At 36.6% G+C, this 23,981-nt stretch overlaps 1 protein-coding gene across 1 annotated transcript in view; it reads left to right on the forward strand.

Moving 5' to 3' along the window:
* The window catches only part of CCNT1 (cyclin T1), a 40,751-nt gene that overhangs the window by 10,479 nt on the left and 6,291 nt on the right, over nucleotides 1-23,981 (forward strand). Inside the window, exons 3-8 of the mRNA XM_019960688.2 lie at nucleotides 8,635-8,763; nucleotides 10,802-10,862; nucleotides 12,345-12,407; nucleotides 13,841-13,886; nucleotides 15,059-15,222; nucleotides 15,387-15,457. Of these exons, the coding sequence (XP_019816247.2) occupies nucleotides 8,635-8,763; nucleotides 10,802-10,862; nucleotides 12,345-12,407; nucleotides 13,841-13,886; nucleotides 15,059-15,222; nucleotides 15,387-15,457 (534 nt within the window). The remainder of the gene's footprint in view (nucleotides 1-8,634; nucleotides 8,764-10,801; nucleotides 10,863-12,344; nucleotides 12,408-13,840; nucleotides 13,887-15,058; nucleotides 15,223-15,386; nucleotides 15,458-23,981) is intronic.

The following is a 23,981-nucleotide window of genomic DNA, read 5'->3' on the forward strand; positions in this document are numbered from 1 at the left end:
CTTTGGCACATGAACTTGTACGGTACCACAATTCTGGTATAAAACGTTTTGCTTTAAAGTCAGTAGGGCCTAAAATCCTTAGATTTCTAAATGGTTAAAGGAAATCATAGGTTCTTAAATGTTTAATGAAAAATTTTATGTACAACAATTGTATTTGCTTGCTTGACCTTTTGCATTCAGTTTTTTGTGAGCCATTAAGGCGATCTCAAGCAATGTTCTCAACAACTCTAAATGCTGTTAGTACCATAACTTAGATCATTATTTATTATTATATCTTCCCATTGAGAAATCTTTGTAATAAGCTGAGCTCTTAAATACTGACAGCTGGCCCAGAAATAAAGCATTTAGGATACATCAAAAGAAAAAAAAATCTTTTGTGACCTATATCCTTTTATTTATATCCTTTACTCAATGTACTGTTCACAATGTGCTTGATGCCCTAATTTCTCATGTCTTTGTTCACACCCATTTTCCTCTGGTTTTTCTTTGTTTTAAGGTCTAGTAGAATATTTGTAGCAAGCTCGATATACAACTGCAACAGATAAAAAGGAAGAGGATTATTATTCTGAATTGAATTTGTGGAGAAAAATATTTTCACAAAGTAATACAAATAAATATTAGAATTCTTATCAGTTATACTCAGTAAATAAATATTTCACTTCTATAAAATTATTTATTGTTTTCTTTAACTTCTGGTGAATTCTGTCTAGTTCATGCCATTGCTGTGTTTGATTCGCTGACATATTCTTGTTAAGATTCTAGAGAAGTTCTGCTTCCTGAGATTTCCCAAATCACCAGGGTATGTTTATGTCCTATTCTGATTTCTTTTTTAGCATCTGAGTTTTCTGTCTTCTTGTGTATCGGCTTGACTTTTTTTTTGGCCTCACAGCATGGCTTGTGGGATCTTAGTTCCCCGAACAGGGATTGAACCTGGGGTCCCAGCAGTGAGAGCACTAATTAAAGTTTTGTGCTCTTCTCCATATGTAAGTATAATTGAGATAATATGCATACGATAGAATTCCTTCTTTTGATTTACAATTCACTGGTTCTTGGTATATTCAGAGGTCAGCAACCATCACCATGATCTAATTTCAGAACATGTACATCACCCCAGAAAGAAACCCCTCATACTTCAGCAGTCACCTCCATTTCTCTTTTCCCAGCCCCTGGCAACACTTGCTGATTCTGGACATTTCAATTTACTCCTTGTTTTGCCGAGAGTTTTACTTTCGTTTTAGATTTGAAGAATTCGTTAACAAAAGAAACCACTCTTTACCACAAATAAATTCAATTATCTTATAGAAGGGTATTTGACTTAATTTAAATATACAATATTAAAAAACAACAACAACAACAGTAGAGAGAAGTAACAGAACTGGGCTGACAGCCTGTATCCAGACTTGAACAGCACTGGCCAGTCTCTTGTTAACAGCAGTCTGGATCCCCAGTTGGAAGGATCCTGGGTGGTACGTCCACCCCACAGGTGAGACTTCAAATTGCAATTTTGGGGGCTCCTGTTTGTAATCTCAGGCTGCAAACTGATATCAGTTTGTGTGCAAAAAATGAGCTCTTGTGAGAATGTAACATTGTAAATATCATCTCCACATAGTTTTTGGTGACTGATAATAAAAATAATTTTAAAAGATTACTTCAAAAAGATGCAGCTCTAGTTTTACTTTAATTTTACAATGCTGTTTGTTTTATCTTCCTGAGTCATAAGAATTTTTAGATAGGGAAGAGAGGCTGGCCAGGCCCTCAGGGGCTTAGGGATTTCAAGTCCTATTCCCTTTATTCTCTAAAGTGCCGACTGACCTGATGGTAACACTTGATGTGCTTGTAGGCAGGCATGTAGTCCAGGCAGTGTCTGGGCAAGGTCAGAAGTGGGTCAGAGGCCTGCTCCCCTATTTCTGAACCCTGAACAAGACTCATCCTTACCAGTTGACCTCAGAATTGTTGAGGCTGAAGAGCATAGGAATAAGGCAGAGTAACATGAACAGTCTCTTTAATTCTATAAGTCAAATAACAGTTCCAGATAGTCAATAGAAATAAAGTGATCATAGAAATATATAATGGGTTAAGCAGTGCAGAAAAGAATCTTTGAGCAGTAGGGGATTTAGTAAAGAAAAAGACCCACCATGAATGAGAAGTACGTTTTTGTACATCAACTCCTACATCCATTAAGTTATTGGCAGTTACAGTAGTAACAACAAAATGCTCTATTAAGGTATGATTATATTTATCTATGAAATTTTATAACTCTTTGATTCCTTGCAAAATCTTTCATAAAGGTTTTAAGGGGAAGCTAATACTGGGAACAGAGAGAGTAAGGAATAGGATTTGAGTCCACTATACCTAAGTTCTCATGGAGGAAAAGTAATAGGTGGTCCCCTTCCAATATAAATGATCAGTATGTGTTAGGCATCTGGAAAAAGGGGTTCCTAGCTGAAACGTAGAAGTTAGTTTCTACATAACTGGTTACATACATACATACATACAAGTTGAAGGGCTATTTAAAAAAACATGGGATTTAGGGAAGATAGTCCATTCACAATACTTCATGAAGTTCTGTGATAAGTAGTGTTCCCAAATGTGAGATGTTGGTCCACTTAGCAGTCTCTTGGTAGCCTTATTATAGTCTGTCAGTAAGTGGTGCGATTATTAAAGTCCAAACAATTCCCAGTAAAATGCCACAACTAATACTCTCCCCCAGATACAATGAGTAACACATGAAATTGGTGTAATGTAACAGACAGATAAATTTTGTCCATAGAAAGTCAAAGTTAAGAAAGAACAGGCCTTGTTTGCAAGGCAGGTTATCCTGAGTTTGGGTCTGGCTCGTAATGCTCCATCTGAAGATTCCCCAACATTTTTCGTCATGTTCTTTTCTTAACTGTAGCAGATAATCAGGAGTTGAGGTATGAATAACAATCCACATTACAGTAAGGCTCCAAGAAGAGTCTTTTCTTGAGAATAACAGTATGTTAATGGCACATATTTCCATTTTTCCTGTCCGGAGATTATATGACAGTGTCCTTCCCCTGTGCAGTCATATCAGCAGCAGGTATGGGAGGACGGTTAGGCTGCTTCACCCAGATTTTAGCTTCAATAGTATGTATTTCATTTGTGGACCCAAACCCTCTATCACCTCTGACCGTTAGTAAGGTGGGAGGTTCTCCGTTTTGTACTTTGTCAGTTACAAATGGAAGAATCAGCAACTGACAACTTGATTATGTTTATTAATAAGTAGATCATCCTTTTCCTCATTCTAGTTACAGTCTAGGTCTGTGACTCCCCCACAGATACAAATCCATGTTAATGCTAAACTGAAGCATTCTTGGATTAATTCAAAGTGTCTGGGAGACGTTTTAATTGCAATACCAGTTGAAATAGCACATACCAATCCTTTAGTAAGTCTGTGTTCAGATGTAGGTGACAAATCCAGTCTGGAGCCCTCAGGAGTAGCTCAGAAAGGAGCTAGTGCTCCTGGGCTGATTTTCTAATTCTAGCTGTCTCAGGATGGAAGTCTGTTTTATGAATCTGTATGTTCAGAATAGTCATCTTCATCAAAGGAGTTTCTAATTCTCCTATAGGTCTATTATTTAAAATATTGAGGGCAGTATTTAAATTAGTCCTTCAGTTTTTATAAGAACCCTCTCCAAGTTTAATTAATTGCTATTTAAACAGATCATTCATTCTTTCAGTCAAGCCAGCATCTTGAGGATAATAAAATATGAAAAATCCATTGTACATTATGTTCCTGGACAAACTCTTGTATTAACTTACTTTAAAGTGTGACCCATTGTCACTCTGAATTTGAAGTGGAACACCGTAATATAGATGAATTATCTCTAGTGTTTTAATAGTATTACTCTGGCTTTCCCCAAGGGAATGGTCACTAAATACTCAGAATAGGTGTCCACAGCAGCACACACACTGGCACCCTTCTTCCCAAATTAATGGACCAATATAATCAGTTTGCTGTATTTGCCCAGGCAGCTTGCCATGTGCCACTTGTCCTTTGCTGGTTGTGGCAAGCTTCTATGCTTAATTGTTGACAAATTGGACATTGTAAAATAACATTTAATGAGATCTATAGTGAAAGAAATAGCTCGATCCTGAGCCCACCTGTATGTTGTTGTTTCTCCCAAATGGCCACATTTTTGGTGTGCGCATGAAGTCGAACATTTTAAGTTGCTGGAGTCTGGATCAACTTCTGCTGCTTGAATTCAGGTTTGTTCATTTCTAATAGAGTTATACCATTATTTCCTAGAATTTGGGACACTGTGAGCATCTACATGAAAGACTGAAACAGTAGTAGTTTGAACAGTTTCCCAAATGTCAGACCATAATTCCTTTCCCCATAGCTCTTTGGAGTGAATTCGCCAGTTATTCTTTACGCTTAGGGGAAGCCAAGTGGCCAATCTGTTCGTTGGCTACTGGCCAAGAGTCTGTATAAATATGACATTCTGTTAAATTGTCTTGTTTTCGAGCCTGATATACTGTGTATAATTCAGCAAATTGACTGTTCTTAGTATGACTGTTTCCGGCCTCTGGAAATTTCCTGTTCTAGAAACCCAAGGGCTCTATTTTGTTTTTTCCATAAGCTCCAATTGGCATATAGTTCATTGATTGATACAGGTTATTTTATGTCACAGGGTATCTGCTCTCCATCCAAAGATAGATTACTGAGATAAGCTTTAGAAAAATTAAGTTAAATGTCTTAGCAATATAACAGCAAGGAGCTATCTGGGAAGTAAGTCTTGGTCAACATAGATCTCAGTTAACAAAACTAGAATTTACTATTAAGTGAAACAATTTTTTGTGAAGGCATTAACCCTCTAGTGAGGGTTAATGGTTAGTCCCATCAAACAAAAAATGAGGTTTATCAGGGAGCCGGGAAAAGTCAAGCAGCCATCTTGGATTTCCCAGTCCCCTGACTGATTTATAGCCTTTGTTTACCTGTTTTAAATTCCTTGATTTAGAAGTAGACAGTTGCCATGTTCTAAGAACATCAGGATAGCAAAAGTCTGACAATGAAAGATTAATTATTTGTAGAAGCAAAACGAGCTTATCTCTGTGCCATAGTCTTCATAGATCATTGTGAAATATTCATTTACTTTACCAAAGTTGCAAAAGATTTTAAAAACAAATATAAATCACTTAAAGGCGATGAAATTCTCACAGTCTTGTTATCAAAAGCCACATCCCAAGAAAGCTGTTCTCTTAACGAGAAAACCAAGTTCCAGTCTGATACAAGCTTACTGTTAATAACAAAATTTGTTTATCTATTAATAGTTAATTTAATCTTCAAGATTTCTGTAAATCTTGAAGAGGTGATATTTTTACAAAGTTGTTATTCAGTCGCTAAGTCATGCAGCATGCCAGACTTCACTGTCCTTCACTATCTCCCTGAGTTTGCTCAGACTCATGTCCATTGAGTCAGTGATGCCATCCAACCACCTCATCCTCTGTCTCACCCTTCTCCTCTTGCCGTCAGTCTTTCCCAGCATCAGGGTCTTTTACAGTGAGTTGGCTCTTCACATCAAGTGGCCAAAGTATTGGAGTTTCAGCTTCAGTATCAGTCCTTCCAGTGAATATTCAGGGTTGATTTCCTTTAGGATTGACTGGTTTGGTTTTGTTGTCTAAAGGACTCTGAAGAGTTTTCTCCAGCACCAGTTCGAAAGCATCAGTTCTTCGGTGCTCAGCCTTCTCTATGGTCCAACTCTCACATCCCTACATGACTCCTGGAAAAACCATGGTGTGTGTGTTAGTCACTCAGTTGTGTCCAACTCTGCAACCCCATGGACTGTAGCCCACCAGCCTCCTCTGTCCATGGCATTCTCCAGGCAAGAATACTGGAGTGCGTTGCCATTCCCTTTTCCAGCGGATCTTCCCAACCCAGGAATCAAACTCAGGTCTCCTGCATTGCGGGCAGATTCTTTACCATGAGCACCACCAGACCTACTATGGAAAAACCATAGCTTTGACCGTACAGACCTTTGTTGGTAAAATGATGTCTCTGCTTTTTAATGCACTGTCTAGGTTTATCATACCTGTTCTTCCAAGGAGCAAGCGTCTTTTAATTGTTTTTACAAAGCCATCAGAATAAAGCCATAACTAAAATGACAAAAGACTTTACTTAATAATTTTATTTATTTATTTTTTGGCTGTGCTGGGTCTTCATTGCCGTGTGGGCTTTATATAGTTGCGGCGAGTGGGGGCTGCTCACTAGTTGCGGTGCACAGGCTTCTCATTGTGGTGGCTTCTCTTGTTGTGAAGCAAGGGCTCTAGAGCCTGCTGGCTTCAGCAGTTGCAGCGCTAGCGCTCAGTAGTTGCCATTCCAACTCTAGAGCACAGGCTCGATGGCTGTGGTGCACAGGCTTAGTTGCTGTGTGGCACGTGGGATCTTCCAGACCAGAGGTGGAATTCAAGTCTCCTGCTTTGGTAGGTGGATTCTTTACCACTGAGTCACCAGCAAAGCCCTATTATGTTAGGGAGACTTTGCTAAAGCATAATTATTCTTAATAAAATTTGATTTAAAAGCTCTTATCTCATTTACATTTTCTTTCCTTAAAAATTTCTTCACATTGAGTTACTTTCCTTGCTGACAGATTTGTAAAGGAAACAGCAAGATTTTATTTAGCTTTACATTAAGCCTAGGCACAGTGAACGTATTATTATACGATGATTCTAAGACAGACATATAAGACATATTAAGAATCTATACTGATTAACTCAACAGACTTAAACCATCTTCAATAGCAGATATCGACTTCGTACTAAATATTTCCCAGATCCTGTGGTCCTAAACTTTATCTTGGCCAGTTTTCTAGATATTTAGCTTTAATTTGTAAGCACTTACTTTTTAAGTCAGTTAAATAGAGCTCATTTACAAGTAAACCTTAGCAGTGTTATCCAAGGACAAAGACACATAACTGAGACAGACACATATATCCAGACAGGCGGTGGTTTCAGTTTCTGTTTGAGATTTAAAATGTCTCTTGGTCTCTTTTCCCCCTGTCATTTCCTGAGACTGAACTTCTTTTTGTTAACCTTGCCGTGCTCCTTTCGATATTTAACTCGTGCAGCCTTTACAGCAGCTTTTTCAGCTACCAACTGGAAAATGGACACTTGGTCAGCTAAAATGTAGTTTTGACATTATAACGTGAACAGTCAACCTTGCAGGTCGCATAATTCTTTCTCCAGTTTTGACTTCTTTTCAACCAGTTTTAGTTTGGCTTCTTCAACCTTATGGTAGGCAGAGAGGATCCAGCCTCTCTGATCCATCATGGTACATTCTTGTTCTTTCTCACTTGGCAAGAGCCACAAACATTCAATAACTTTTAAAGGTTCAGCCCTCTTTAATTTGGGGTCCCAATTGGGGTTCCAATTCTCATACAGTCCAGTGGATATGTCCCATTCAGTAGCCAACAAGAAGTAAGGCACATCTTCCCATCTGGAAATAAAGACTTATTTAATCTTAATGTCTTTCTTTTTAAAGAGTGGCATTTTGCTTCACGAATCCTGCTCACAGTGCCAATTTATGTTTTGCCAAAAGTTTTACTTTCGTTTTAGGTTCGAAGGATTCATTAACAAAAGAAACCACTCGTTACACACAAATAAACAATTTCATTTTTTTATAGAAGATTATTTGACTTAATTTCAATATACAGTCATTAAAAGAAAAGAAATAGAAGTGTAACAGTGTATACATCACCAAATTGGGCTGACAACCTACATCCAGACTTGAACAGCCGTGAGAAGTTAACAGCAATCTGGAGGCCCAGTTGGAAAAGATCAGGGTGGTACATCTACCCCACGGGTGAGACTTCAGATTGCAGTTTTGGGGGCTCCTGCTTATTATAGTCCTATGCTGTAAACTGATGTCTTCATCAGTTTGCTAGCAAAAAAGAGGCTCTGGTTTTACTTTACAATGCTGTTGATTTCATCTTGTTAGTCATAAGACTTCTTAGACCCTGGAGGTGGGACCGGGCTGGCCAGGTCCTTAGGGGCTTAGAGATTTCAAGTCACATTCCCTTTCTCTAAAGTGCCTCTTGACTTGCTGGTAATGGTTGGTGTCCTTGCCAGGCAGACATGTAGTCCAGGCAGAGTCCGGGCAAGGTCAGAAGTCACTCAGAGGCCTGCTGCCCTACTTGTGAAGTCTGAACAAGACTGGTGGTGGTGGTTTAGCTGCTAAGTCATGTCTGACTGAGCCCGCCAGGCTCCTCTGTCCATGGGATTTCCCAGGCATGAATCCTGGAGTGGGTTGCCATTTCCTTCTCCAGAACAAGAGAACAAGGTTACCTCTATTTTAATTTCCCTAACAGTCCTTTAAAAAAAAGTATATAGAGTGCTTTGATAAAACTTAATCTCATTTTAAATAGAAAGCTGTCTACTTAACGTCTAGTGGCTACTTAAAAGTAGCTTTTAATGAGAGTTCATTGAAGGATTGATTTAGGAAGTGGGCTTGGGTTAATGGATAGAGGAGAAGATATTGTAAATAGAAGGGAAAGCATAACAGGAGGTGATGAAAATTGAGGTAAGCAAAGAAGTTGGTTTAAAACTTAGTTCTTTTTTAGAACTACCTTGCTCTAGAAATAAATAATAAAAGTGATTTATTTTCTCTTCATCCAGTCTGTGGCTCCAGCAGCCTTATTTTTAGCAGCCAAAGTAGAGGAGCAGCCAAAAAAATTGGAACACGTCATCAAGGTAGCACACACTTGTCTCCATCCACAGGAATCACTTCCTGATACCAGGAGTGAGGTAGGGGGTTGATTAATTGCATACATCTGTTTTTCTTAATTTATTTTGATCATAACTTAGTTTTACAACTTTGATTTACTGAAATCTCAATGGGGACTGTTAAATGAACTTTTAGTGTTTGTTTTTTCCTTAAAACATAGAAATTTTATGGTAAAAGTTAATTGTATTTTTTCTGGTAAAATTGGAAAGTGCATAAAAAGAAGAAAATATATTAACTAGATATAATTTGTACCACAGATATATAAATGAACCAGTATTTCCAGCTTCTTTTCTATAAGTAGTTGTACATGTATATATTTTATACCTACTTTTTTCACTTACTGTATGTCAAATATTTCCCCGTCAATTCTCCACTTTCTTTAAATATTGATACAGAATTTCATCATGTACATACATATATTTTAACCATTATCTCTTAAGATAATTTCCAGCTTTTTACTGGAAATATCTCTATGGAGAACATTATTTTTGTTAATGAATTTTTAAAAAATGGATCCTGTCATTTATATGTTTAAGTTTTTAACAAATTCAAGTATGCTCATCTCCCCTTCTCCTAGGAGAATACTGTTGATTATAATTCAGATATATATCCTTCTACCCCTTTATCCTTTGTGTCTACATATAGCTTCCCCTGCGTCCCCCCTTCCATCTTTCCTTGACCTTATGAAGAAGGGAAACTCTCCTGGCTTTAGAATTCAGTGACTGGGGAGCAATGAGTTTGAAGAAAAACTACAGATTTCTGTACCAGGTTATTTGTTTGTTGCAGTGGATGCACTTCAGAGAGAAGTGGAATTGTGGAATCACAGCTCCTAGTTATATGAGTCAAATGTTTAAAATAGCAGTGTCTTGACTTCATTTTCTTTCTGGGCTGCACCAGAGTAGTTTTGTTGAAAAGTTGTTGGTCTGAACTTTTATTTATGTTTAAGACTACTAACTGCCATTGGTCCGTAGAATTGACCAAATAACAAAATTTTATTGAAATAAAAAGTAAAATCCCAACTTTTTTTTCTTTAAAGTATATTTACATGACTTCTCACCTGAGTCTGTCTTATGAGGTGAATCGGAGAAGATACTTTCTTCATTATATGGAAAGGAGAGCTACCGTAGGTTAAGTCCTTATTGGACTCACTAGAGATCATAAAGTTCAGTGGAAAGTTAGCAGCAACATAAGTCTCTTAACTCTTGGCTCAAGCTTCATTCTCCTAGAGCTCTATACCAGTGCTGTCCGATAAAAATATAAGGGAAGTCACATATGTAATTAAAATTTTTAAGGTTTTCATTAAGCTTTTATTTTAAATTTTTATTTAAATTTAAAATTAATTTAACATATTTTATATAGCATTTTGTTTAACTCCAAAATATAGTCATTTCAGCATAGAGTCAATTTTAAAACATTATTAATGAAGTGTTTTTTAACATTATTATTTTTTAACTAAGTCTTTAGAATTCATCGTGTATTCTACATTCATAGCACATTTCAGGTGCTTGATGGCCATGTATGAATAGTGGCTACTGTAATGGCTGTACAAATCTGAAGGATTTTTGTTTGTTCCATTTTCTTGTGAACTCCTCTGTGAATTTTTAAAATCTAGCATTACTCTAAAAGGAAAGTTTAATAGGAATCAAATGTTTGAGATTGCGTACAGTACTGTGGGAAGGCTGTGCAGTGTGTTTTGATGATGTTAAAAAAAAGGCATGTTAATATTTTAATTTTAGAAAAGGTTTTAATCTGTATCATATGAACATTATAACCTAAAATGTCAGTCTGAAAATGAACCAGATATCTGGTGTTTATTCTGTAGCCCTTTATAAATAAAGTGACATCTTTTGCTGTACCACTTACTTATCTATTTCTTTTTTTAGAGGAGGATCTGTTAGGGATAAGGATTAATTTCAGTCCTACTTTCCCTCATAACTGCACCCTTGCCTTTTGTGGCTTTGGTTTCCTTTGGAGGTTGTTACGGTAGAATTGTCTACACTTTATGTTATATACTGTGTCTTTTTGGGGAATAATTTATGTGTCTTCTCACACCTGCAGGCTTACCTGCAGCAAGTTCAAGATCTGGTGATACTAGAAAGCATAATTCTGCAGACTTTAGGTAAGTTTATTTTCCTTTAAAACACTAAAGAAATATGTATGCAATATAATGTTTTTCTAATTTGCAAAATAGGAAACAGGAAGAATTTCTTGGGAAGGTTTTTGTACTTTGTAGAGATTGCTTAACCCTGCCACAGAGAGAATGAAGACACCACTGACCTTTGAGATAGCCATTAGCAGGTTTTTTCTGCTTGTTTTTATTCTAGGATTCATGATTTGCTTGATAAGATTTGGGAGTTTTTAACTTTCTGATAAATAATGGCAGAAACTATCTAAATAACTTTTTTCCTTCCAGGAGTTTTCATAGTCTGTCCTTATATTTAGATAATTTTAAAATTGGTAATTAGCGTTCAAAACAGTAGAGTGGAGATGGAGGAATTCAAGCTAAATTGAATTGATGGGCTAAATAACTGATGATGTTCTGTTATTATCTATTATTATTTTCATCAGACTGCCTTTAAAAGCTTAGCAAATATGGAAAATAAAGATTTTCTAGTTCTTTTGGGCTCTCATTTGTCTCTTTAGACAGAGTATTTCATGAGTCATGTTGGAAAGTTGCTGATCAGCCTGTATTTTTTGCATATACACCTATACACACAATGAATTCTTCAAAGTTTATCTCTGAAATTAGTTTCTGCTAATTTTTACTTTAAATTAGTTATATTCAAGGTAACCATACTTTAAGGGACAATGATGTTTTTCTGCTGGGATACATTTTAATATTTTACTGTGAAAATCTGTAAAATCTAACTTGTGAGAATCAGTTGTGCTTTTAGAATAATTTGCATCAAGTAAATTTTGCAATAGAATTTTCTTCTTTTTTTTAGTCAGTTTGCCTCAGACTTTATTTTTAGTTTTTGGGCGTGCTGCACATAGCTTGTGGGGTCTTAGTTGCCTGACAGGGATTGAACCCCGGCTCTTGGCAGTGCAAGTGTGGAGTCCTAACCACTGGACCGCCGGGGAATTGCCTAGAATTTCTTTACTCGTACTAGATAATTTTATTTACATACACAAAAAGAAATTTCTTCGAAAATTTTTATAGACATACTACATTTTGGTTAAGATCATTTAGAGTTAGATAAAATGATTGGTACTTAATGATGATTGAGACGATGAAAAGGAAGAAGACTAAGGTAAGAGAGGAGTAGGTTTTAAAAATATTTTCTAAAGGTTAAGCTTTCACAAATAATCATTATGTAACTGCTTCTTTTCCAATCATATATTCTGTTGTCCCTAAGAACATGCTTTGTATTCAGATGTTATTGATAGTTCAGGGATCTTGAGACTCTATTAACTTCATTATCTGAGTGGTGCCTTTGAAGATAATCTTAAGAGTGTGCTGCATACTTTATGTGACTCTCAGCCTCTCAATAGGCAGTTTTGGGACCAGAAAATGAGAGAAGCTTTCAATGATGACTCAGATAAAAGCAGTATAAAATATTTTGAGTATCTTTAGGTTTTTTAACCAGTTACTTTTTTTTAGGCTTTGAACTAACAATTGATCACCCACATACACATGTGGTAAAGTGCACTCAGCTTGTTCGAGGTAAGGAATCCCAATCCCAACCTGAGATGCTATCCTAAATTGTTTTACCATTTAGATGCTAAGATTTATTGTGGGTTAATACATAATACAGCTGCTTTGGCCAAAATTTAAATTAAAAAACCTACCTGGCTTTTAAATTTCAAAGTGAGTGGTTGGAGCTTTTCTCTTGAGTTCTTGTAGTGTTTTTAGGTGATCTCCAGATAAAGTGAGTGAGTTTCTTGTTTGTCAAAGCTGGAGGCAGATTTTGAAAAGTCACTAAAATCAAAGTATCCAATAGCAGTTTTAAGGATGTCTTGGGAATGAAAGGTGAAGTCTCTCAGTCGTGTCTGACTCTTTTTGACCCCGTGGACTGTAGCCTACCAGGCTCCTCTGTCCATGGGATTTTCTAGGCAAGAGTACTGGAGTGGGTTGCCATTGCCTTCTCCAGGGGATCTTCCCAACCCAGGTCTCCCATGTTGTAGGCAGATGCTTTATGGTCTGAGCCACCAGGGAAGTGATCTTAATTTGATTCTAGGGTTGATTGTCCTGGACACTGTTAAAGGCTACCCAGAAGGCCATGTAGAATTGATTTGAACTTACTTTCATCATTGTTAATTCATTGGCAGACTTGCTTTTTATTCTAATTTAACTTTAGTAGCCATGATTGCATTAAACCTAGTTCTTCTTTTTATTCAAATAGTAATATCAAGAAAGAAAATCTAGATACCATTGTGCATTTAAACGTAATTTCTTGTTTTGCAGATTTTCACTAATAATTGGCCTTATCATGTATTTCATCTGAAAATTCAAGTTTTTTGAGTTCTTTATATTTTGAGAGCATAAAAGGTTTACATTGAGCAAACATAGTGTTAAACAGAAATGGGTTAAATATGTTAATATTTCATCTAAGGAAGATTAAAATTTACTTTGTCACCCAGACAAATTTTTTTGAAGGAGGAATTTTTTTATTGTAATATGCTTAAATAATTTATGTCATTTGCTGATTTTTTCCAAATATATAAAGGTCTTCTGATCTTGCCTCCAGATTAGTTCATCCCCTAGCTTAGAATTTCTTAGTTCTTAGTGGACTCTTGTATCAGGATCTCTGAGTTACTTGTTAAAAATGCTCATTGTTACTACATCCTTCTCCAAAAGTGTTGAGTTAGACTCTAGGGAGGATGCCCAGGAATTGGATTTTAAATATCTAATCCTTATACCTGGTGTGCAGAATAAAGCTTAAGTCCCTAAGTCTGGAAGCAGCATAATTGTTACTGTAGTTAAAAATCACTTAAACTGTTTCATTTGACAGTGGAATGTAAGCATCAGGTGGTCAGAGACCATGTCTGTCTCATTTGCCATTGTATTCTCTGCCTTGCAAATAGTAAATGCTTACTAAATAATTATTGAGAATGAATGGAACTAATAATCTCCCCCCCCCCCCTTTTTTTTTTTAGCAAGCAAGGACTTAGCACAAACTTCTTACTTCATGGCAACCAACAGGTTTATATTTTAATATTTTTCTCTTCTCTTTTTGGGATAGTAGTTTACTTGGGTTGGAATTGTCACTTTTTGTTGGGTATATGGAAAGATGATAGGTCTGGCACTTAGTAAACTAGGAGCCAAAGATCTAGTCAAGGATCTCTGATATTAATAGACTGTGTTATAGACAAGTCCATGGTAAATGTTGATTTTTCTGCACAGTTGTCATGCGTGCCTTAAAATTTCCATGCTGCTTTTTAAATTTGTTAAGGTGATAAAATATTTTTGTTGCTGATTGATAGCCAATTTAATTCTGCATTTGTTACTTTGCATTTAAATATCCAAGAGCATAGTTTTGAAAGTTTATTTAAACTTGGATTTCATTGCCAGTTGGTGACTAAAATGTAGTTTGGAGGATTCTGCTGTAATTGTGGTATTTTAAAAGGTACTTTTTGTCTTCACTCACTCCCAGATAAATGGGCACATATATGTGCTAAGAGTTGTGATACTTTTTCTTTCTTGTTCCCTTTTTAAAGAAAAAAATTAACACATAACTTGTATTACCAAATGATTTGCACATTCTCATCTCCAATCTACTATGTAGTTCTTGGAAACCAAAGATACTCCTAATGACCGTCAAGGCTAAGCAGTTCATTTTTATAGCCTGATGGGAGAGATTTTAAAAATAAACTATCAAGTATATTCACACTTGAGAGAGTGATTATCTATTCATTATTTAAAAGAGACCAGACCTATGACTGGCAAGAAATAAGATAATTTTTAGGATAGTTCCTTAAGTATTTGATTTAGGGATTGTACATCTTAAAAATGTTAAAATTTTTCTTATGTTCTGACCTTATTCTTAGGATGATTAATCCTTATTTAAAAAAACTTGAGTACTCAGTCTTTTATTTTTGTTTTTATTTTTTCCGGTCCTTCATCAGTGTGTGGATTAAATGATGTATAGTCAAAAAAATTAGACAAGTTGTTACCTGAGCAGATGGGTTAATGGAAGGATTGGGTTGGGTGTTGGATCAGAGCACTGGCTATTTCTTGCCTTTCTTGCTCTCCAGTGTTTTTTTCTTTTTCTTTTTTTTACTTTTTTTTTTTTTTTAATAATGGAGAGTTTTTTAACTTTGGGTTCAGAATTGAGAGCTCATGACACTCTCTTGTTTCCTTCCCTCTGATGTCAGCCTGCATTTGACCACATTTAGCCTGCAGTACACACCTCCTGTGGTGGCCTGTGTCTGCATTCATCTGGCTTGCAAGTGGTCCAACTGGGAGATCCCAGTCTCAACTGATGGGAAGCACTGGTGGGAGTATGTTGACGCCACTGTGACCTTGGAACTTTTAGATGGTAAGTTTTAGAGGAAGGGACCTTGAAAAGCACTTGCTCTTGATCTGTCACATACCTGGCCAAAGGTGACTTGATTTCAGATGAATACAGTTAGTTGAGGTTATCCTTGTTTCATTACTTCTGCCTCTCTGAGTTTTTCTTAAATGTTCTAATTTCATTTGTAGAACTGACACATGAATTTCTACAGATTCTGGAGAAAACCCCCAACAGGCTCAAACGAATTTGGAATTGGAGGGTAAGAATTATTGCTGTCACTTTCTTTTGACTGTACCAGTGAGATACCAGATACGGATATGTACCCTAGGTTTGGAATTTCCACTTTTTATAGTTATGCAACAGTTATGATTTCAACTTCATAGCTGGGATACTGGCTCAGAAATCCATTGATGTAGGTAACAGCAGGATTTATTTTGTGTTTTGCAACTCTTCGTGGTTTAGTCATTTGGTCAGCAACGTTGGTTGAGTATTTTTTTGTGTGTAGAGAGTGGGAAGGGGGAAAATTTGGCTTTTCGGAGACATAGAATGTTGGCTTCTTATATAGGAAAGATACAGAGTTAGGAGGTTAGAGCTGGTATTGTAATTTTATCTTTGACATTACTTGCTTTTAAATGGATTTTCGAATTTTGTTTTTATATAGATCACAGTTCAAAGTTATGTTTCAAGTATTCTTGAAAGTCTTATTTATGATTAACGAAATAATTCTCTCTTTTTTTTTTTCAGTGTCAGAAAACTTAAAAGTATTCCTTGCATTTCTGAGAATTCTAGACTGAGGATGCTTAATTTTCTTAATTTTCTTTCTCCTAAGTTGAGTTATAGAAAATGAGTTTGCCTAGGGTTCAAAGGAGATTTGAGAGGACACAAGTCTTATCCTTTACTTTTGTGTAAAACTTTACCAAAATTTCTAGAGTTCTAGACTAACTGTAATCGTAAGATAAGGATGTTCATGAATGAATACAACTTCATTATTTTTATTGCCTTGTAGCGGGATCTTAGTTTCGTGTGTGTGTATATGTGTGTCTGTGTATGTGTGTGTGTGATCAGTTGTTTCTGACTCTTTGCGACCCCATGGACTGTAGCCCACCAGCCTCCTCTGTCCATGGAATTTTCCAGGCAAGAATACTGGTGTGGGTTGCCATTTCCTCCTCCAGGGGATCTTCCCAACCCTGGGACTGAACCCACGTCTCTTGCGTCTCCTGCAGTAGAAGGTGGATTCTTGACCACTGCACCAGTTGGGAAGCCCCTAGTTTCATGACCAGGGTTAGAACCTGGGACCCTGGCAGTGGTAGCACCGAGTCCTAATCACTGGACTACCAGAGGATTCCCACAATATTATGTTTCACTGTAGGTACTATGTTGTACAGAGGATCTCTCGGGTATATTCATCTTATGTAACTGAAACTTTTTGCCCTTTGACTAACATGTCCTTGTTTCCTCCTTCCCTCAGTCTCTGGAAACCACTATTCTACTCTCTACAAGTTTGACTCTTTTAGATTCCTTACATAAGTAAGATCACATAGTACTTGTCTTTCTGTGTCTGGCTTGTTTTACTTAGCAAAAGGTCCTCCAGGTTCATTTATGTTTGTTGCAAATGGCAGAATTTCCCTCTTTTTAAATTTTTTAAAAAATTTTAAATTGTGGTAAAATACAAATAACATAAAATTGACTCTCTTAGCCATTTTTAAGTATACAGGTATTACATGGATTTATACTGTACTCCAGTGTTCTTGCCTGGAGAAACCCAGGGACGGGGGAGCCAGATGGGCTGCCGTCTATGGAGTTGCACAGAGTTGGACACGACTGATGTGACTTAGCAGCAGCAGCATACTGTTCTGCAGTCATTATTACCATCTATCCCCATAACTTTTCATTTTATAAAACTAAAACTCTATAAACGTTAAACAATGACTGTCTATTCCCTGACTCTGGCAGCCACGATTATATTTCATTATTTAGACTATTGTTAGTACCTGTAAACCTCATGTAAGTGGAATCATACATTATTTGTTTTTTTGTGAATGACTTATTTCAATTAGCACATCCTCAAGGTTTGTCTATGTTGTAGCATATGGTAGAATTTTAATTGTTCTCTTAAAAGGCTGAATAATCTTTTGTGTGTTTGTACCACATTTTATTTATCCATTCTTCCATCGATAGACATTTGGTTTGTGTCTGCATTTTACCTTTTGTATGTAATGCTGCAATGAATATTGGTGTATAGTATCTCTTTTGAGACCCTGCTTTCTATTCTTCTGGGTATATACCCAGAAGTGGAATTGCTGGGTCATATGCTAGTTCTATTTTTATTTTGTTGAGGAACTGTTTTCCATACTGGTGTACCATTTTACATTCCTACCAAACAGTTCACAGAGTTCCAATTTCTTTATATCTTTGTTAACACTTGCTGTTAATTTTTTTTTTGGCAGTAGCTGTCTAAAGGATGTGAAGTGGTCTTTGATTTGCAGTTCCCTAATAATTAGTGATGTTAAGCATTTTTCATATTCTTATTGGCCATTTGTGTATCTTCTTTGGAGAAATGTCTACTCCAGTCCTTTGTCCATTTTCAGATTGGGTTGTTTGGTTTTTGTTGTTGAGTTTTAGGAGTTCTTTGCACATTCTGGATACTAATCCCTCATCAGATATATAATTTACAAATATTTTCTCCTATGTGTGTTGCCTTTTACTCCAGATAGTGGCTTTTGATGCACAAAATTTAAATATTCCCATGGAGTTCTTTTTGGGGAGGGGTGTGGTCACCTGGCCTTTTCTATCATATCTAAGAAGTCATTGCTAAATGCAATGTTGTGAACCTTTTATTCTTTGCTTTCTTCTAAGAGTTGAATATATGTATTTTTAATTGGAGGATAATTGCTTTACAGTGTTGTGTTGGTTTCTGCCTTACAATAAGTGAACCAGCCATTGTTGTTCAGTTACAAAGTCATGTCTGACTCTTTGCAACCCCACGGACTGCAGCATGCCAGGCTTCCTTGTCCTTCACTATCTCCTGGAGTTTGCTCAAACTTGTGTCCGTTCATGCCATCCAGCCATCTCATCCTCTGTCGTCCCCTTGTGCCTTCAATCTTTCCTAGCATTGGTCTTTTCCTTTGAGTTGGCTATTTGCATCAGGTGGCTAAAGTTTTGGAGCTTCAGCATCAGCATCAGTCCTTCTAATGTATATTCAGGGTTGATTTTCTTTAGGATTGACAGCTTTGATCTCCTTGCCGTCCAAGGGACTCTGAAGAATCTTCTGTAGTACCACAATTCAAAAGCATCAATTCTTTGGTACTCAGCCTTCTTTATGGTCCAACTCTCAGATCTGTACCTGACTACTGGGAAAACCATAGCTTTGACTATACAGACCTTTGTTGACAAAGTGATGTCTCTTCTTTTTAATACACTATCTAGGTTTGTCCATAGCTTTTTTCCAAGGAGCCAAGCATCTTTTAATTTCATGGCTACAGTCACCAACTGCAGTGATATTGGAGCCCAAGAAAATAAAATCTGTCACTGTTTCTACGTGGTAATGTATATATTTCAGTGCTACTCTCAATTCATCCTACCTTCTCCTTCCCCCACAAGGGGAAGTTCTCTGTGTTCACAAGTCTGTACTCTGTGTCTGTTCCTGCCCTGGAAATAGGATCATCAATACTATTTTTCTAGATTCCATACATATGCGTTCATATATGATATTTGTTTTTCTCTTTCTGACTTATTCTGTATAACAGGTTCTACGTTCATCTACCACAGTTTAACTGCCTCCAGTTCATTCCTTTTTGTGGCTAAGTAACATTCCATTGTATATAGGTATCACAATTTCTTTTATCCATTCATCTGTCGATGGACACCTAGGTTGCTTCCATGTCCTGGATATTGTAAATAAATAGTGCTGCATTGAACATTGGGGTACATACGTCTTTTAGGATTATGGTTTTCTGAGGTATATGAGTTTTACTGTTTTGGATCTCAGTTTGGATCCTTTATCTGTGTTAATTTTTGTATATGGTATTAGGTAAGGGTCCAGTCTCATTCTTTTGCATGTGGATGTGTAGTTTTCCTAGCACCATTTGTTGAAAAAACTGTCCTTTCCCCATTGAATGGTCTTGGCACCCTCGTCAAAAATCATTTGACCATGTATGACAACGTTTTTTCTGGACTTCTGTTTCATTCATCTATATGTCATTACCCCACTGTTCTGATTACTGTGGCTTTGTAGTAAGTTTGGGAATCAGGAAGTGTGAGTCTTCCTGCTTGGTTTTTCATTTTTGAGATTGTTTTGTCTATTCAGGGTCCTTTGAGATTCCATATAAATTATAGGATGGATTTTTTATTTCTGCAAAAAATGTCGTTGGAATTTTGATAGTGATTGCAGAAGTCTATACATTGCTTTGAGTATGCACATTTTAACAATATTAATGTTTGAGTTAATGTTTGGATCGAGTACACCGGATGAGTTTCTGGTTATGTTTTCCATAATACCTTTCACCAGTGTTCTGCAGTTGTCACTGTGCAAGTCTTTGTGTGTTAGTCACTGAGTCGTGTCTGACTCTTTGTGACCCCATGGATTGTACAGCCCACCAGCCTCTTCTGTCCATGGGATTTTCCAGTCAAGGATACTGGAATGGGTTGCCATTTCTTTCTCCAGGGGATCTTCCCAACCCAGGGATTGAACCCGGGTCTCCTGCATTGCAGTCAGATGCTTTACCGTCTGAGCTACTAGGGAAGCCCATGCAAATTTTTACTTGGTAATTTCTAAGTATTCTTTTTGATGCTGTTGTAAATGGGATTGTTTTCATATAATTTCCTTTTCAGATTGTTTACTGTTCATTCAGGGAATTGTAACTGAATTTTATTTATCTTGCTACTTTGCCTAATTCATTGATTAATTCTAATAAAATTATAGAAAATAATTTTTTGATGGAATCTTTGGGGTTTTCTGCATATAAGCTCATGTCATCTGCAGACCAGTAATATTACTTCTTCTTTTCCAATTTGATGCCTTTTCTTTCTTTGTCTTGCCTGATTGCTGTGGCTAGGACTTCCAGAAGTGTATTGAAAGTGAGCATCCTTTCCTTATTCTTGATATTAAGGAAAGTTTTCAGACTTTAACCATTGAATATGATATTCACTGGGGTTTTTATATATGGCTTTTATTATGTTTAGATAGTTTGCTTATATCCCTAGTTTGTTGAGTATTTTTATGTTGAAAATGTGTTGAATTTTGTCAAATGCTTTTTCTTCATGAATTGAGACGATCATGTATTGTTTTTTTTCCCCCTTCATTCTGCTTATGTGATGTGCTTGTGTACGTGCTCAGTCGTGTCTCACTTTTTGTGACATAGCATATCAATTGATTTCCGTATGTTGAACTGTCTTTATATTCCAGGAATAAATCCCACTTGGTCATGATATGTAGTTTTTAAAATAGGCTGTCAAATTCATTTTGCTAGTATTTCGTTGAAGATTTTTTATCTATGTTTTTAAGGGATATTGGCCTGTAGTTTTCCCTTCTTACAGTGTTTTAGTCTGATTTTGGTTATCAGGGTGGTGCTCACCTCATAGAATGAGTTGGGAAGTATTCGTCCTCTTATTTTTTGGAGTGTTTGAAAAGGATTGGTGTTCCTTCTTGTGGTGGCTTCTCTTGTCACGGAGCACGGGCTCTACGTGTGCAGGCTTCAGGAATTGGAACTCACAGGCTGAGTAGTTACAGGTCAAGGGCTCTAGAGCCCGATCAGTAGTTGTTGTGCATGGGCTTAATCCCATGTCATGTGGGATCTTTCTGGACCAGGGACTGAACCTGTGTCCCCTACATTGACAGGCAGATTCTTAACTACGTGACCACCGGGGAAGTCCCCAAATTTTATTTTGATTTTTCTCTATTTTTCTTTTCTCCATTTTATTCTCTGCTCTAATCTTTATTGCATCTTTCTCTCTGCTACCTTTGTTCTTTTTCTAGTTCCTTAAATTGTAAGTTTGTTATTTTGAGATGTTTGTTGATTTGTTTTTGTGTTTCACAGCTTGTGGGATTTTAGTTTCCTGATTTTAGTGTGTTTATATCTGTAAATTTCTCCCTTAGCACCACTTTTGCTACATCCCTTAAGTTTTGAAATGTTGTACTTTTGTTTTCCTTTTTCTCTTAAGTATTTTCTCATTTCCCTTTTGATTTCTTTGATCCATTGTGATTTTTTCCCCCCAGTTTTCACTAACTTTTATCTCATTTTGATTTTTAGTATGATATGTGTCTTTTAAAATCTGTTGACTTAAGTTTGCGGCCTAACATATGGTCTGTCCTGGAAAATGTCTCATATGCACTTAAAGAATGTATGCTGCTCATTTGGGGAGAGTGTTCTGTATATGTTTGTTGGATCTAGTTAGTTTATTTAAGTCCTATTTCCTCATCCTCTTGTCTGATCTATCAATCATTGTGAAGGGGGTATTGAAGTCTTCAACTATTACTGTAAAGCTGTCTATTTTTCTTGAATTCTTTTAGGTTTTGGCCTCATATATTTTGATGGCCTGTCACTAGGTATGTAAATGTTTATAACTGGTGTGTCTTATTTCTGTACCTAGCCTTTTAACATATATAATGTCCCTTCTTTGTCTCTTAAAACCTTTTTTGATTTAAAGTCTATTTTGTCTGCTCTTAGAATAGCCATGCATGTTCTCATGGTTACTGTTTGCATTGTGTTTCTTTTTCCATCCTTTCATTTTGCTTGTTTGGGTCTTTGGATCTCAGTGGCATATAGATAACTGTAAGTTGGAGTTCGAGCATATGTTTTTACCCATTCTACAAATCTGTCTTTTCCTTAAGAGTTTAGTCCACTTACACTTAAAGTAATTAGAGATAAGGAAAGACTTACTTCTTTTACTTATGGTATTTTTTATATAGGCATACCTAGTTTTATTGCACTTCGCAGATAATTGCACTCTTTATAATGAAGGTTTGTGGCAATGAAAAGGTCTGTTTGTGCCATTTTCCCAACAGTATTTGCTCACTTTGTGTCTGTTACATTTTGGAAATTCCTGTTATGGTGATATGTAATAATATTACTACTACAACTCAAATGATGGTTAGCATTTTTTACCAATAAGGTATTTTAAATAAATGTATGTGTTTTGTTTTTTTTTGTTTTTTTTTTTTTAAGAAATAATGCATTGCATATTTAATAAACAACATAAGGATAATTTTTATATGCACTGGGTATTGAGAAGTTTTTTGTGGCTTGCTTTATTGTGGTGGTGGTGGTTTAGTTGCTCAGTCTGTCTGACCCTTGCTACCCTGTGGACTATAGCCCACCAGGCTCCTCTGTCCATGGGATTTCCAGGCAAGAATACTGGAGTGGGTTGCCATTTCCTTCTCTTGGGTATCTTCCCAAGCTGGGGACTGAACCCGGGTCTCCTGTACTGCAGGCAGATTCTTTACCGACTGAGCTACCAGAGAATTCCCTGACTTTATTGTGATTAGCTTCATTGAGATGGTCTGAAACTGAACCCACAGCATCTCCACAAGTATGCCTGTGTGCCTTAGAGCTTTTTGTTCATTTCCTGCATTACTGTTTTTTGTACTTAGTTGATTTTTCATAGTGAAAAATGTTAAACTTTCTTGCTCGTTTTTTGTATTCTAGGCTGTTTTCTTTGAATTTATCATGGGATTATCTTTGACATCCTAAAGTTATAGTACTCTGATTTTTTTTTTCGTTTGGTTTCTCAGACTTGATATAATTTCCATTGTGCTGTCTTCAAGTTTGCTGATTTTTCTGCCTCATCTGTCTTTTAAATCCTCCAGTGCATTTTTCATTTCAGTTATTGTACTTTTCAGCTCCAAGATTTCTTTCTAGTTTCTTTAAACATTTTTATTTTCTTTTTAAATCTCTTTATCTCATTTTGTTAACATGTTGTTTTCTTAACTTTCAACTTCGTTTCCTTAAGTGTCTTTAAGGCAGTTATTTTAACATCTTTGCCTAGTAGATTTGCCATTGGGTCTTTTTCAGGACAGTTTCTGTTGATTTTTTTTTTTTTCCTTTCGAATGGGCTATACTTCTTGCTTCTTTATATGCCTTGTGATTTTTCGTTGTTGAAGATTGAATATTTGAATCTAATAACACGGTAACTCTGGAAATCAGATTCCCTCACTTTCCTGGGGTTTGTTATTTTTTATTTTTGTATATTTGGGCTGGTGGCTTGATTTTTCAGGGATATCTCTGTGCTGAAGATTAGCCTGATGTGTAAAATTATGGACTTCTCTTTTCTGAGCCTTCTCCTAGACATTTCTGTATATGTAGTTTTTAAATTTTCTACCATAATATCTGGCTCCCAAAGAGGGAAAAGGAAAAAATGAAGTGGGGGAGGAAAGGTGTTGGCCCTTTGTATCTGGGGAATTCACTTCAGCCAGAGGAGGAGGGGATCACAACAATGGAGGGAGGTGCAACAGTGGTCTCCTGCCTGTTTGTACCTCTGTGATTGAAAGCAACAGTCAGCGATCAGAGCACAGATCTCCAATATTTGCCAGTCAGGCTTCCCCAAGCTGTGAGAAAGGTACTATAGGAACAGATGCACAGCTACCTGGGGCTGAGAGCTGAAACTGAGGGAAATTAAACCCAATTATTTGTCCATGGCTTACTTACCCTGGAAATTACAAGCCTTCAGCAGACTGCAGTGTTCCAAAATAGTTATATCAAAAAGATCCTGCCTGTGAAGTTGTTGTTTAGGTGGGAGACAGATTCTTGGGGCTTCCTACTCTGCTGTCTTCACAGAATTGCCCTCCT

The sequence above is a fragment of the Bos indicus genome, chromosome 5 (assembly GCF_029378745.1).
Source record: "Bos indicus isolate NIAB-ARS_2022 breed Sahiwal x Tharparkar chromosome 5, NIAB-ARS_B.indTharparkar_mat_pri_1.0, whole genome shotgun sequence".
Taxonomy (NCBI): domain Eukaryota; kingdom Metazoa; phylum Chordata; class Mammalia; order Artiodactyla; family Bovidae; genus Bos; species Bos indicus.